The sequence below is a fragment of the Amphiura filiformis genome, chromosome 4 (assembly GCF_039555335.1).
Source record: "Amphiura filiformis chromosome 4, Afil_fr2py, whole genome shotgun sequence".
Classification (NCBI taxonomy): domain Eukaryota; kingdom Metazoa; phylum Echinodermata; class Ophiuroidea; order Amphilepidida; family Amphiuridae; genus Amphiura; species Amphiura filiformis.
In genome coordinates, this window is record NC_092631.1 from 6,450,219 (window position 1) to 6,468,174 (window position 17,956).

The following is a 17,956-nucleotide window of genomic DNA, read 5'->3' on the forward strand; positions in this document are numbered from 1 at the left end:
ATAGTACAGTCGAGATTACACTCATTCATAATATTCATGATTGCTTAAGGGTAACACACGCGGTGACACATTCTGCACGTAGTAGCATCTGTAACTACGATTCAATGTTGTTTCATGTTCTTTCCATTTCTTCCTTTCTATAAGTGAATGATTCACCCGGTGTTGAGTCATATATAGGGTGCTACCTGTCGTGTCAACTAAACCCTCAACTACCATGTCAAAGTTCCATGGCTACCCTGGATCTTACCTGGTTGACACAGAACTTGCACTGGCGGTATGAATCGGTGTTATTCATTACGGCAATTTGATCACATTGGTACATTCATGTGCTGCATATTAGGAGTAACTTGTTTTTGTAAATTATTACGTTACATGGTTTGATTTTCACAATTTCCGTTCTCCGCATTTCACTTATTACTCGATGTAGCTCTACTACTTCAAAAAGTGTAATGGACTATTCCAGTTGATATCCACACACCCCTATGTAAGACATCACCTTAATCTCCCACACTGGGAGTGTGAATTTCAAATGGGATTACCTGAACGGGTGGCTCCATTTGAGACCTACACCCTCTGTATGGAAGATTAAGATTATGTCTTTCATAGTATGCAGGGTGTTAGCTAGCCACCCCTTCAACCCGTCATTTTGGACAGTCAGTTTGCTCCTGGGACAGGCAAAATTAATGCTGAATTCTAAGAACAAGTTCTGTGAACCCGAACAAGTTCTGTGAACCCAAACGAGACCAGACAAAACAGATCAAGGCTAGAGCAATATAGCTATTTGAACTGAGTGAATGGCACAGGTCTGGTTTTTGTTTTCAGCCAGTTTTGGTGAAAATAACAGGTACCCTGGGGTGTATGGATTTCAACTGGAACAGCCTATTAACATAGGTGATGCAATCTGATCCAATCAGACCAAAGGGTAGAACTTGAGATGAAATATAGGGAGTGTAAAACAACCTGTAAGAGCTCATACCTTTGCAACCAAGTATGCTACGGATGCAAAGCTTTTATTAGGCAAAAGTATACCTGGCTACTGTGCAAGTTGATGACTAATTAAACAGTCAAAATCGTCCATTTTAGTCTGGTTGCATCATTATTACGTCATATAAATGTAAAAGCAAGGCAAGAATCTTTGCTATTTTGTCAACCTGTAAACGGCTCAAAAACATGTATTCATAACTTCTTGCTAGTATATCACTTGGGCAACAATGGCCCTTTAATGATACTGTCTTTGTTTTCAACAAGATGGACAAGTAATCACAAGTTTGGGGTTTCTTTGTTTTCTTGCACCAGACCATTCTTCTGTGGAGAGAGGTACAAGTTGACTCAATACTTGAATCTTTCTCCCCAAATTTTAACAGGTGGTGCTGGTTTCACTAAACAAACAAATAAACAATTAAATAAAACACAACACAACATAAGGAACTCTTATCTTGGGATCACGAATATGTATACACAAAACAACATTTCTATAAATTATTATTAATCTTTGTACAATCTGACATCCATTGATTCCGAATCAGCTTTTTGTGAACTCCTGTGCTGGTGGTGATATCTAAAGTGTGTTACATAATGGGACAATCCACACAGAAACACTTAATCCACACCAATGTGGTTCTGCCGAAATCCAGATTAGTGTGATATTTGCGACTGTCTACATGTTCCAAACTCAACCCAGTGGTAACAGCGCAGTGAACATGCAACATTAACAGAATTGTATGTAAATTGCATGTAATGCAACACATACGAGCGGCACACCTTGGGTGTTGCATTACACGGCGCATGAATAAGGCTAATGAAAGTCAATGTTTCCCGGTCACATATTTTACAGAGTGATGAGACGACTCTCATTACTCATTATTTTTTTGAATGTTCATTCTTTGACACATATCAGGCTTTTAATGCTAATCAACTAAATTGAAGGCTAGAAAATGACTGTCAATATACCACAGCGTATCTAGTATCTTGACTTCTATACCATTTTTCACCCTCATGTGGTAGTGACGTCAACACCTTGAGAACGCTGTTTCGCTCGCACATCTTTGCGGCGATCTTGTGCCTATGTACGCCAGCACTTTGAGCGAACACTAGATTTGAAGCTGCGAAAAAGAAATGCACAGTGACCTCTTTGCCACGTCAGGGTGAAAAATGGTATAGGCAGTGTTTGAAGAAAGTATTTCTAACACAAGAGACTATCGAAACTAGAAGAAAGACTAAATTAGTCGCAAGTTTTCAAAAAGTCACACTGGAAGAGCAGAACTTTAACATATTCAGCACGCATTGCAGTATCATGGTATACTTTAGTCCACATTGATTCACATTAACCCAGATCTCATCTCCCATGTGGATTGCCCCAAAATGGGCTATTCCAGTTGAAATCCATACACCCACTATGAGAAGACATGTTATGAATCTTCCACACAGGGAGTGCAACTTTCAAATGGGGGTACCTGAATGAGCGACTCCATTTGAAATCTACACCCTGCGTGTGAGATTAAGGTCATGTCTTTCACAGAGGGTGTAATAAATTCAACTGGAATAGCTGAATGAGTAGATGGACAAACAAACAAACAGGCATAAATAGAAAACCAACACAATCCAACACAACTGCATTCCATGATCAAAATACACGCATATAAAACTATAACATGATATGTACAGGCATTAGACAAACTTTACAGGCAATGTGTGTGTGAGGGAGGTGTGTGAGGGAGGCATGACTAGAGCTTATTATACAAGCTGAAATAGCCTAGTAGAAAAGAAAAAGATACTGCCAAATTTATACTAGGGCCGTTTTTTTTTTCAGAAAAAATTCAGAAGTGTAAAAATATGCATTTCAAGTTAATAGGTAGATATTCAAGATTGGGTTTTAATTACAGAGATATGTGACCTGTTCTTATGACATTAGCATTAAGTCGCAGGTTGGTTTCGAAACCTTCCAATTGTTGATATGCCGTAATGCTTGAAGACACCCGTATTGGCAGTGGTATGTCCTTTGTGAATGGGGACAAATCCCCGGGACATAATATACTGTACTCTGTATTCAATTCTGTCCCCATTCCACTGCCAATACTGAATACAGGTGTCTTCAAACAAAGAACATCAACTCAACAGTTGCAACATCTCCAAACTCCCAACTTGCGACTTTACGATTTCGTGTTTGCGCAGGTCACACATCCCAATTTATGTTCACTTGTGAGTATGCAAATGGAACTTATTTGCAAGACGCTCTCACACATTTATCTAGAATTGAGGAATATTATATTATATCATACCTCTTACTTCAGTCTGAGTGGATTGGACCACAGCTATGAATTGGCCAATTTTACGTGATAACATGCATATTTCGATTGCATTTGTTATAAAATCTGAATGTCTTCCGACCAGGCCTAAATTAAACCACTGATCTATGGTTAATCATATCAAAGATAACTAGTCCATCCATCCCTCAAATCTATTGATTACCATGGAAACAAAAATGAAAACAAATAAGCTTTTATGCTGACCTGCAACTGTTGCTATCCCTAAAGTGTAAGGATCCTGGGTAGGCGCCGTGCCGGGCTATAATGTATGGGTTGGGAGCGGCAAAAAAAAAAAAAAAAAACAAAAGAGGGTGAAAACAAATAATATGATTGTGGACTATAGAAAAGGGTATACTCGTCTAATTGATTTATTTTGTCTTATTTAGTTAATAGATTTGAATTAAAAGGCATCCAGGTTGAATCTTACTCTATATCTTGGCTATTCCAGTTGAAATCCATACACCACAATTGGAATACATGTCCTTAATCTTCCACAGAGGGGGTGTGAATTTCAAATGGGGTTACCTGAATGGGTGATTCCATTTAAAATCTTCACTCCCTGTGAGGGAGATTGAGGTCATGTATTCCACAGGGGTGTATTGATTTCAACTGGAATGGCCCAATGTGCACTCTTTTTGATTGCCAATGACATTTGAATTAATTAATTATTATGTTAGTTAACTGATTGATGATTGATCAAGTAACTGGTCCAGAAACAAATTTATCAACTTCAGGGTATAGCTGATTTTGATATCATAGGACGAAAAACTATTTTAACTGTAAAAGCAATTTATTAATGTGAAAAACTAGCATTCGCTGATAACGGAAAGGCATATCACAAGCCCATCATATCTAAGGTCTTCCCAGTTGGAGGCAAAATGAGGGAAGATGAGAAAATTCATCATCAGACCATCGCTTATGGATGATTGATGGAGCAAAAAAAGTGACTATTTATTGCGAGTACCACCGGTTTAGCATGCAGACAGATTTAATGAATTTGGTTATCTCCTAAAAACACATTTTCAGACAATTTCAATCAAGTCACAATATGTGGATTTACCGATCTAATTCTTTTATTTGCATATGCTGACAAAGACTAAAATATATCTTACTCTATTTCCAAAATTTACTTCAAGCTTCAGAAATGAAAAATCAGGCTAGTGCTCAAGGGTGGAAAAAAAATCATAACTTTTGTGAATGTGATCGCAGCTTTTATTCCTATAATTTCTTACGCTTTTGATGGTGAAATTGAATAACAGAAATGATGAGAAAGAAGAAAAATACAGGACAGACACAAATTGCAGAAGGGTGGGGCTTTTTTTCATCGTTCAATTTTGTTGAAAATTTTGCATGCATATGTACATTGTCAGCATAACATGAGTTGAGGGGTGTATATATATATATATATATATATGTACAGGTGTTGATATGAGAGGCTTTCCAGTTAATGATCAAATTCAGCTGCAACTGTAACATATTGTAACATATTTTTGAAGTTAATATGAAATAAATTAATAAAATGAGTTTGGCCAAAACATTAGATTTCCGCGTAAATGGTGATGCTAAGGTTTGGCAAGGCACCGATTATATCAAGAATCATCACGAAAAAGACTTGGAACATGCACAGCAGATAAATACTATCGAGGCCCAAGTTTTATGTGTGCTGCTATTTAGACGGTTCTCAATGGAAACAAGTGAGATCGCAGGCTAGATGATAAAGCAGAAACTGGTTTCCAGTGCCTTAACTTTGTCATCTAGCACACATTTCAATAGATACGTGACACAGAGGGCCATCTAAATAGCACTCTGCATAGCACTGCCCACAAAACTTAATAACTTTGATACTATGGCCAACAACCATGCTAACCCACACTGCTTTCTGCCACATACGAAGGGCTATTCCAGCAGAAATCCATACGCCCCCTACAGAAGACATGACCTTCATCTTCCACAGAGGGGGTGTGAATTTCAAATGGGGTCACCTGAATGGGTGACTCCATTTAAAATCTACACCCCCTGTGTGGGGAGATTATGGTCATGTCCTCCATAGGATGTGTGTATTGGACTAACTGGACTAGCCCCATTTTAAGTTTACACTTGTAACAGATGCCAATCTAATCGAGTTAAAACGCAATCTTTGCCACACCAAACCTAAGTCAGTCACACATAAATGGTCAATTTAAGAGCACGGTGACTTGGATGTTTTTGTTAAACGAGTAATTTACATTGTTCAACCAGGAAGCCTTTTAATATTTAAATATAGTCCACAAAAGCTGTTACACATTTCAATAATCAAAATGTTATGTATAATAAACAGTGAAGTGATCAAACAAGGCCACTTGTGTCCTTTAACATCACTTATTGAGGCTAAGTTCTGTGACCTCATATAAGTGTACCATCAACATCCAACATTTGCACATTGAATGAGGATGTAATCATCCTCAAATGCTATGTCCAGCATGTTAGTGTGAGGTTCACTTGAAGGTAGCGATCACTGAACTAAGTAGTTGACTGTGAGAGTGTGAAACTCAACTCAAAATAATGAAATGCATTCAAATATCATAAATCCGGCTATTCCAGTTAAAATCCATATACCACCTAGATGGAAGACATGCCCTTAATTTCCCATGCAAGGAGGGTGAATTTCAAATAGAGTCACCCATTCAGGTAACCCTAATTGAAATTTACACTCCCTGTGTGGAAGATTTAGGTCATGTCTTCCATGGAGGGTGTATGAATTTTAACTGGAATCGCACATTTAATATGAGGATATATTTACAGGCAGGCAGACCATATAATGGGCAACCAAAATGGCTTAAAAACAATAAACATGAGTGTATGTATAATACTTGTCTTTTATTAAGTCCCTCATATCACCTCAACTAGATACTGCTTTCATGCAACTTTGTTGAGTGTTTATGTAGATATCCAATTGTGTAAGGATTTCCATCCTCCCAATTATGTACTCTGCTTTAAAGTGTCGAGACTTTCTTGTCTGGTGAACATGAAATCGTGATCCATAATGAAATTCGCCGACAAGAAACTACGATGAATCCCAGGATGGGTAACCTTTTAAATTCTAGACCCAAATTTATAACTGGGCTATTCCAGCTGAAATCCATACACCCCCTATGGAAGACATGACCTTCCATACAGGGGGTGTAGACTTTAAATTGAGTTGCCCATTCAGGTAACCCCATTTGAAATTCACACTCCCTATGTGGGAGTAAAGATCAAGTATTCTATACGGGAGTATGCAGATTCAACTGGAATAGCACCATCTCTGTTTAAAGCAAGTATTTTTCATCTTGGCTGGTGAGTCTGAAAAGTACAATGAATCCAGTCTACGTAACATACAGGGTGACAGTGTCCCAACTGAAGGTTTCAACAAAATGTGCTAATTTTACACATTATTTTGATCGATGCGTGTTTGCTTGAAAATGGTCCGCATCTAAACATTCAATACCAATGCAATTGGCCCAATATATTTGACACATGGGCCCTTTGCTTTGATCTTTTAAATTTTTTTGTTGCAGATTACTTCAAGAATTGATGTCACCTTTACCCATTTAACCCCATGAGAACTACCTGCTGATTGGCCAAAATGAATATTCTATCCTATTTTGAACCAATCAAGGAGGGCCTTAATAGATCATCTGCAAATTATGCAAGTATGACCATAAATAGTTTAAAGCCTAGTCATAATTGGCAATTGAAATGAGCATTTCAAGTTATCAACCAATCAGAAATGCTGTTAGATGACCAGTAGTGTCCAGGGGGTTAAGACTAAATGTGACTGTAGCATTTTTATAGCGACAGTGTGTACAACCTGCATTTGCAAGTGTCAAGATGCATGTATTCTGCTCCCACTTGGTTCTAAAATTATGCCATTTCCGTTGAAATCCACACACCTCTCATGAAAGATATGACATTAATCTCTCACACAGGGAGTGTGAATTTCAAATGGAATCACCCATTTAGGTAACCCCATTTGAAATTCACACTCCCTGTGTGGGAGATCAAGGTCATGTATTGCATATGGGTTGTATGGATTTTAAATGGAAGAGCCCATTGCATATTATCTTGTCTCCTAGTCACAAAGTGATAAACTGTATGCTAGTAGTGTCTCACAACCCAGTATGTTTCTATTTGCGGAAAACACTAAAGGGGAGATGCGTTATGTGTCGGTGCTTTTACGCATTTTACTCATTTATCATCGGGGAAAAACAATGTCAACATTGTTATTGTTGCTAATTTGGTTACGTTTTGATCTGAAGTAACTAAGATAATAGATTGGACTCAATACCAGCATACTGGCTGTCAACATTCCCATTTCTAAGATATCAGGTGCAAAGAAAACCTCTGCTATGCACAAGTGTACATTTGTTATATTTGTCGTTAAGTTGACTGAGGGCGCTTGTCTTACCTAGTTGTTGCTGCTGTGCTGCAGCTATTGCGTATTGCTGCTGTTGTTGTGGGGTTAACTGCTGGATTGTGATGGCTTGCTGCTGTGGGTTGGCCTGTCTTTGCTGAAACATCTGCTGAATAAGATAGAAAGAATAAAATATGCTGTAAGTACAAAATAGAGGGCGCTTAATAACCCGCCGCTAATTGATGATGAACGTTAAAACTTTGATATCAGATACTAGTGTGGCACTGGATAACAAAAATAATAATGTAAACAAAATGTCAAATTGATTGGAACTCCAATTCTAACCATCTCCTCTTTGCAGATTTTGACCCAAGATTCAAGTGCACTGAAATGGGCTAGTCCAGTTGGAATCTGCTATCCCCTGTGGCAGATTTAAGAAACATCTTCCACGGAGGGAGTATGTTTTTCAAATGGAATTTGCTAGGGTTATATTTTTAAAACCCATAAGTACTCTCCCTGTATATGACTTTACATATATCTCCCATAATTGGAGTGAGTATTCCAAATGGAAGTTAACCCAATTGTCTATTCTATTTGATACCCATCTCTGTCTTCAAATGGAATAACCCAACAGAGGCACTTTAAAAGATAAAAGTCAGCCAAGTCTGTGATGGGATGCTAGGAAGGGTTAAGATTGTAAAGAGGTCAGATACTGTTCATCACATACAAAACAGTTTCCTTCACTGACTACCATTCATAACTATTAACACAGATTATATGCTGTCATCAGCAGAATTAAGGCCCGGCAATATGGCACAACTCACCTGAAACCGAATGCGGAAATGATGATAAGCCCTAGCTTACCGGGTACCATCGCCTTATCTTGACTCCCAATCACACACATACAGACAAACACCAACATAACACAGCTTACCTAGCGGGTATTACTGCTGGGATAAGACACTCCTCTACCCGTCTTTTCAGTCACATCCTCACCAGCCAGCTACCATGACAATCACATATATGTCATCATCAGAGAGGATACAGACTAGAGTGCTGATGATGCTCGCAACAAAACTAACAGTGGTATTGACAATGCATTTCAAACATCATTGTTCTCTTTTTTTGGCAAACAATTTCAAGTCGTGAAAATTTCACAACCAATTCTAACTGTCAAATCACTTACAAAATGAATATCATTTTCATTAAAATTTGAAATTTCAAAACGTTCCCAGACTTCTATCCTCCTTTTCTATTCTTGGGTGAGGGGCGGTAGAGTGATTGGTTACGGAATAAGTATGACACACTTCATCCTCATTTTTTGACAATCACAAAATTTCAATCCTAACAAATATCCCCATTATTGCATTTGCAAAAATCTAACCACACTGTCTCACCTTCAATGACTCAGTTCCATGATTCATAGAACTAATAATACCACCTCTATACACCTGGGTATGCACATAATCATCTCTCAATGATGTCAAAGTCTTCTTATAATACCAAATCTAGGCCACCTACTTGTTAGAGGGAATATCGAGGCTAATTTGAGGCGCAAGGTTGTGCATGTGACTAATGCGGCAGGTGTACTCAGCTCATTCAAACACACAGACATTCACGTTCACATATATTTGCAAATGTAACCAAGATAGAGTACATTCGAGAAAATATCTTATATTTCCCACAATGCATTTCATCTCTATGTTTTGCTAATCAGTGCAACATGGGTGACAAGAAATACCTGAAGAAATAGAACTCATCCAGATCCTACAATTGAGGTATTTCTTGTCACTATAGACTCATGTTGCGCTGAATAGCAAATCAGTACGGAAAAGAAATGCATTGTGGGAAGTGTAAGAAAGTATCTTCTCTGCGAGTACATGATTAACCCCCTGGACACTACTGGCCAACTAACAACATTTCTGATTGGTTGATTTGCCAATTATGACTAGGCTTTAAACCATTTATGGTCAAACTTGCATAATTTTTGCAGATGATCTTATTAATACCCTCCTTGATTGGTTCAAAATTAGCCACATTGTTCATTTTGGCCAATCGGCAGGTAGTTCTCATGGGGTTAACTACTGATCTGAGCACCTCGCATAGATTTATCCATCTCATCAATAGAAAAAGAACTAAAACCAGTAATGAACATGAGCATGGTCTCGTACTTGATGAGTAATAATTGAGAGATTCATTTCAAGAAGCTGTATCTGCAATAGCTGCCCTATAGACAATTTGACAATTCGGACTGCATTCTATATTGTGTACACATCTAATATGACACCTAGGAGCTATTGCAGATGGACCTTCTCATACTAAATCCTCGATTTGGGTGATTTATTTCAAAATATTGCACACGCCAACGTTTCATTTGTAAGAATGATAAAAAAAACTAGAAGGCTATATATTTGTACACAAATACGGCTATACCCGCATGTTATCGGTGTACCCAAACTTACAGTCCTTTTTTGCTGAGGACTTAAAATAAAGAAATTGTATGTGTAAAAAGTGAAAGTCCAAGTCACAAGCTTTAATTGAATGTAGGTTGCACTGTCGTAGCACTTAAAATAAAGAAATTGTAACAAGTCCCCTCCCAGGGGAGTCGTCTCTCTTACTCTCCATAGGTTGCTGTTGTCAGTCTCTCTTACTCACAGTGAGGCTATGCAATATGATTAGGGGAAACTATTCCAGAGGGAGTATGTAAATTAAACGGAACAGCCATTTCAGAGGGGGTATGTAAATTAATCGGAACAGCCATTTCAGAGGGGGTATGTAAATTAAACGGAACAGCCTTTTTGGGGCAATTTCAGAGGGAGTATGTAAATTAAATGGAACAGCCAATGGGTATGTAATTTAACTGGAACAGCCTTAACGCTTCACGCTGGTATTTCCAATTATGATATAATACGATCTGTCTGTTTAGTCCTACGAGTGTGGGGTGGATGGGTGTGTGGGTGTTAGTAACAATATAATTCTCAGGTGCTATCTGTGTACATATTCTGAGCCCGGAAGCTGCTTTCTTTGATGAGAAACGGTCCGCCCTTTGTTTTAACGTTTGGGGCCCTGGGGCCCATATGAGGCCCATGTACATAATTATGTTGAAGTATAATTCTCTAGTGCTATCAGTAGGCTCAAGCTGGTCACTGTAGCTACTTTATTTACTGAGTAACGGCCGGCCCTATGTTTTAGCGTTTGGGGCCCTGGAGCCAATATTATGTGATATATGGGGCTCATATGTAAATATAACAATGTAATTCTCAGGTGCAATCTGTGTACAAACTCTGAGCCATAAAGCTGCTTTATATGATGAGAAACGGCCGGCCCTTGGTTTTAACATTTGGGGCCCTGGGGCCCAATATATATGACTTATGGGGCTCATGTACATATGTTAAAGTATGATTCTCAAGTGTTATCAGTAGACTCAAGCTGGGCATTGTAGCTGCTTTATTTACTGAGTAACGGCCGGCCCTATGTTTTAGCGTTTGGGGCCCTGGGGCCCATATTATGTGACATATGGGGATTATATATACATATGACAATATAATACTAAAGACCTATCTGTGTACCAAATCTGAACCCTGTAGCTACTTTATTTGCTGAGAAACGGCCTGCCCTTTGTTTTAACATTTGGGCCCCTGGGGCCCCAGCCTTGTACATCTGGGGCCAAAATGGGCAAAAGGCACATCTACAACTTAGGGCCCATACATATGCCACATATGAGCCCTAGTGATCTTGTACTTTTAGAGTTAGGCTTGTCAATCTGTTGCACCATATTTTAACATTTGGGCCCCTGGGGCCCATAATATATAACATATGGGGCTCTTGTATATTTGTATATATAGAGTACCCCTAGGGCTATCAGTGTACCAACTCAGGGCCCCGAGGCTGCTTCATTTGATGAGAAATGGCGTGCTTTGTATTTTCACATTTGGGCCCCTGGGGCCGTGACCTTTGACCTCTGGGGCCAAGATGGGCAAAAGGCACTTCTACGGGTAGGGCCCATAAGTGTACCACATATGGACCCCAGGGCCTTTGTAGTTTTAGCGCTAGCCTTGACAGAATGATGTGTTTGATGGAGAAGGAGAAGGAGGAGGAGGAGAAGAAACCACAGGATAACAATATACCCGTCCATGCTTCGCATGCGGGTATAAATAGGTCATGGTATGCAAAGCCCCATTTCCAATTCTCTGTCGCAGACAAACAGAAATACTTATGTCAACAAACCACACTGCTCCCTTCGCATGACATCACTTTTTACTTCATTTTCACCATCACCAAATCAATAGCTGAGGGAATATCAGTACTTCTTTGCTATTGGGCTATTCCAAATGAAAATCACACTCCCAGTGGAGGATTTTGTAATTCCAACCAAATTCAACTTAAATTATTCCCCGATCCAACCATTTTCATCCATTATGAGTGGAAAAGTGTTCAAGACTTTGGAATTTTAAATCGGTGTCTAATTTTAGACCAATTCAGAATGGAATGAGATCTTCCACAGGGGGTGTGTGGATTTTAAATAGAATAGCCTATTTGTTCTATGAGGAGACAGACGGACAATTAATACTTTGTATGTAAATACTAAAAATACTAGAAATATTAGACACTTTAGCTAATACTGCTCCTGTCACAAATATGATGAAGTCCCAAATTGTGATGATGAAATATGTAAGTCAGTCACTATTTTGTTAGGAAATATTCATTTTACCATACTGGGATTACCATTCATTTTTTATTTAATTAAAGTATGCATAAATCTGGTCAACACCTCAAACCATAATTGTAACATAACCATAATAATCTATTGATCCCAACTCAAAAACCTAACCCCAAATTATAATATCCATACCTCTTAGCCCTAATCCCAACCCTAAAACCAATCTATTAATCCGCAGATCCTGGATCCTTTAACCCTAACAATAATACCTAACCATAACCTTAAAATCTTAATCCAAAACCTAGACCCAAGTCACAACCATAAACCTTGCCTAACCCTTTTTTTTTTTTTGCTTATCTCTTCGAGAAGCAGTAAAAACCTGTTAGTTTGAACAATAACTCCACTAACGACCTGTGTTCCAATTTCAAATGCATCTTTAAATGATATGATCATGATTTACCCTTATTCAGCCTCTCACAGGTCTATTCCAGTTGAAATCCATACACCCCGTATGGAAGATATGACCTTACTCTTTCACACAGGGGGTGTGAAATTCAAATAGGGTTACCTGAATGGAACTCCATTTAAAATCTGCACCCCCTATATGGGAGATTAAGGTCACATCTTCCATAGGGGGTGTATGGATTTCAACTGGAATAGCCCAATATCTCATTTTCATGTTGTAATCTTGCAATCCAGGTGTTTCCCTGTATGCACCAAGGGAGATCAGGGTTGCCAAAAAATTTCAGCCCAAATCAAAGAGTCAAATTGTTGAAAAGTCTCCCAATTTGTCTCTTAAACATTGGTTTCTATGGGACAGGAAACTAGCTGAAGTCATGGGAGCTGATGTTGAAATGTCGCCCAATTTTTTCCTTAACCATTGGTTTCTGGGTCAATCCTTCATGTAATTATTTCGTATAAGCTAATCAAAACCCTAACACTAATCCTAAACCTAATCCTAATCATAACCCTAATGCTAACCCTAATAAATCCTAGCCCTAATCCTAACCCTAACCGCCTAGGGCCTTTTTGACAGGAAGGGAAAGAAGGAAAGAATAAAGAGAGAAAAGAAGGAAAGAAGTTGTTTGCTCTGGGTGGGATTGAACCCGAGACCCCTCGCATGCCAAGCACTCGGTCGGCGACACTTTGCCACGGGTCTTGGCTTCGCTGGCCAGCGAAACCGTGCCTATATATCACTTTAGGCGATTGCGTCATCACACCACGTGGGATGCATGCACGGACAGCGCATATATCAAGTAGTATTTTGTAGTATTCAGGAGCGTAAGGGTTAACCCTAATTTTGTGTAAAATGACATAAAGGAGTAACCGTTTTTTTCTAAGAGAAATTGTCACAAGTCGGGGGATAATCGTCAAAAGTCACCCAATTGGGCGACCAAATCATGGGCTTGGCAACCCTGAGGGAGACCTTGCATAAAATGTCCTCACATTCAATAAATTTACACATTAGGGGTCTAGCAAGATACACATCGGGCTCTTCCACTTGAAATCCATACACCCCCTATATATGGAAGACATAATCTCAATCTGACACACAGGGAGTGTAGATTTCAAATGGAATCACCCATTCAGGTTGACCCCCTTTGAAATTCACACTCCCCGCGTGGAAGATTAAGGCCACGTTTATGTGTATGGATTTCAACTGGAATAGCCCTTGTGCTGACTCACCAGCCCATTGACTCCATAAGTATGATGAATGTTCTACATTATCATGCACCGTTTCCATCATCAAATTTATCAGCAATTTATACAGTAATTTCTTGCAAAGGAGAGGATAAATCAGACTAAATTTTAAATTCCACTTTTATTATTTGTATCAATAAATGCTGCCATTGTAAACATTAATCTATAGTATCTGTAGCAGGTATAAGAATACATTTCAATGAAAAAATAAAGGAAAATTCTAGAAAAAAGCACATAAAGTATGGCAAAAATGCTAAAAAGAAATAAAAACACAGAAGTTTGGGCAAAAAAAAAAAAAATTCCCTTTAAAAATGAAAATTCTCATGCCTGCAGTAGTTCAAGTCTGGTGGTTTTCTAGAGTGTATAAGCACTCAGACATTCTGCTATTCTATTTAAAATCCAAATGCCCCTTGTGAAAGATTTCACTGACATCTCAATTCCAGTTGCACCTTATATGTTCAATTTAGCTGGAAATATTTTGCTAATTTGATGTTGAAATTTGCTGACATTTATCAAATCCAGTTGAAAAATGAACATATTGACTTAAAATTAGACCAGTTTCGTTTGGAATTCCAAAATCTTTCACACCAGTACCGCTTTTCATGGATGATAACAGATGGACCTGGAAAAATTTTAAACTGACTTTGGTTGGAATTTCAAAATCTTCCAAAGGGTGAGCGGCTTTTAAATAGAATAGCCCATTACCCATGCGGCTTTTATTCCTCATACATAAATTACATACATACAACAAAAAATGTTGTGCTCCAAAAACTACGAAGTTAAACAATGATACAAACCCGACTTAATACACAATTTATATTAACACTCTTCCAGTGGGTGTCGACTGCAGACGACAAGTTTCAATTAAAAAATTTCAGAACTGTACATTTTCAAGACCATTTGGAATCAGCATGACAAATGCATTAAAATGAGTGCAAACAAGCCTAGTATTGGTTCCGTGGTTCTTTAGATACCTCTTGATATTTTGACAAAATATCTGAAAGCTTAGTACTTTTTATGTTGAAGCCTATGGCTAGCATCCAAAGCATTAAAATATGAGGGTGTGGAACGAAGCCAGAGACAGAGTAGTGGTAACCGATATGAGATGGTTGACTGAAAGAGGAAACATATCTAGCGTGTGCAGCATCTGAGCACATGTGTCATGCGTGTGTAATATCGGCTAAAAGGCGACTCTGTCGAGGACGGAAGTCAACCTTTATTGTTACAGTTTGATAGTTTGCCCCAATAACCGCTCCAGGTACAAAGATGATGATGATGATGATACTCAACCATCAAATATTTTAAAGGGCGTAATTTTCAAAAATGTTCACTTTCGAACATATACCCCATATTTTAACTTGCTTAATTTCAATAATCTTTCTTGTATAAACCAAAAAATTCTTAAAGCAAAAACTCCTGCAAATGTGTAATATCCAGCTTCCACAGAAATCTGGAATAATGTGAAAATAAACCTAAGATAAAACAGTTTTTTACAGCTCTGAAGTGGCGTGTCATGAAAGATACGTTACATTGAAAGATAAGGTTTTTAATATCATATTGAAACATAACCTGTAACCAATTATAATCTATTCTCAAATCATGCGGATTTTACATCGTGACAGGTTTGGTAAAGGTTGCCCAATATGCGGCCTTGTAGCCCAACTAGATGCCGAAGTAAACCATTTTCTCACGACTTGCAAATGGCACCGTAAGGCCTAAAAAAAGATTTGTAATGCCCTTAAATATCCAATGTCAGGATGGGTAAAACAATTATTTAAGAGTAATTTATCAGGCTTGTTTTGGTTTTTTTTCTTTGTTTTTTTAATATCGTAGTTGTGTGGTATGAATAACGAAGAGGCAAAACATTTTGTAAATTATTTTTGCACCTTTGTTTATTACCATAGATTAAAGTCCAAAGTTTACCGTTTTCTAAAATCCATTTTCCGTGTTGTAATCCGTGTTGTAAAATTTGTAAATCCGTGTTTCATGAATAAAGCTTAAGCAATGATATTAATGTCATAATAAAGTGTTCAATATCGCAATCAATATGCTCTGATCGTAATATTCTCACGAAAATAGGCTGATATTACGATGTTTGAAAGGATGGGTTCATGCCTTGGTAATATCATGATATATCGGTGTTATCAAACAGTATTTTGCTATAAAAATTGACAAACACATCTCATGATTGTTTTTAACATTTATTTCTCTTATAACAATTTTTGTCACATCATACAAAAATGTCATTTTTCGTGTTGTACCTCGGATTCCTGTTTTCCGTAAAATGGAAACCTTTGGACTCTAGCATAGATGTACTATTAGAATGCTGGTGGTTATAAGCCAAAAGCTGTTTATTATAGACAAACTATTTAGGAAATTTTACATGAAACCGTAAGACAAATTAGCTACATGTATTTGAATGGGGCTTTAACTTTTGTCAATACTGCCATTTTCCTTGGGTTTTTTTGCCAAATGTTTTTCTTTTGCCAAACGGTTAAAACACATGTATGAACAAATCTGCCCATGCCCCTTGAAGGGTGGGACAATAGATTGCTGTAATTTATACACCAGAAATACACACCCACATGCTGATGTTAAATGACAGATTTCTTTTTTATAATTCAATTTTTTTTCAGAGCTATTTCCATATTGTGGGTATTCAATGTATCACTTTCATCTGCAAATTGCCCCGCCCATCAACTACGCATCAAATACAACATGGTAAACAAAAAATTTGATCAAACTCTGATGACAACAATTCACCAAAACGAAACTTGTGGATTTTAATCAAATTTCCCAAATTGATGAGCGCCCTACATCTCATCACAAACACTTTCATTTTCTTGTAATACATCCCATTCACTTCCATATCACTAGACTCAAATCTAGAAATTATGGAGACTCCTATTCCCATATCAACTGGTTTATAATATCAAAATGATATGGCTGACACAGGCAGTTTGCCTCCCGCATCTTAATGGTATAAACTGCACTATTATACATGGATACCATTACACTGAATACACATTAAGTGCACTGTGGGTCCTCCGCACGCCACACGCCAACGGTCCTCATCTCTCGGCGTACGTCTTGGTTGTCAAGAGCTTCTCAAACGGCCAGCCTCATTTTGATTTAGGTAGGTCGTGGGTGACCTTTGCATAACCTGACCCAGAAAAAATGTGATACTTCCAAGAGAGATGGATAATTCACTGTATTATAAACATGTGTGCTTAGTCTTCCCTCTGTTATCGATCCGAGTATCTGCCTGCCGTCATGAATACATGCATGAAAGATTTGCTCTCCATTTATTTGCTTCATTCCGTATTCAAATCAATTCCAAAAGTTGGGGAGGATTACTCTAGTTTTGGTGCAAAAGTAATCCTACTTGTACAAATTGAATGTATTATCTGTGCATGTGATTGGTTTAATTTCAATGCCTGGATTTTACAAAATATACAAGAAATTTGGCAATTCCAAATTTGTTCTACTTCAGAGCATGCCATTTAGTAATAAATCTTCTTATTTTCTTTTGTCATAACTTGCCATGAGGATGAAAACACCAAAATTGTTTCTTGTAGGCCGCGTTCATTTCGTTTTGGGGAGCAGTTTTACCAAATTTTTATTATTTGATAAAGGCAGAAAAAAATGACAATTTCAAGCAAAAAATGATGACTAATTTTATTTTTCTCATACATTTGTTTACAAGGAATCTGACATCACTAAATATCCCATGAAAATCAATTTCTTGACACTAACAATTTTCACAGCTAACCTACTCTACACAGGTTTGACAAGTATAAGTAATGAGGCATTTGTTACCATACATCCGGACTCTAAAAATAAAAACCACATTTTGCATAGGTTTTCCAGCAAACAGGAAACAAACAAACTTTTTTTTTCTAAACTGATCTCGAACAG

At 37.9% G+C, this 17,956-nt stretch overlaps 1 protein-coding gene across 1 annotated transcript in view; it reads right to left on the reverse strand.

The window, feature by feature from the left end:
- Window positions 1–17,956, reverse strand: part of LOC140149656 (pumilio homolog 1-like) — a 130,232-nt gene that overhangs the window by 52,413 nt on the left and 59,863 nt on the right. The window contains 1 exon segment of the mRNA XM_072171736.1: window positions 7,732–7,846. Coding sequence (XP_072027837.1) covers window positions 7,732–7,846 — 115 coding nt within the window.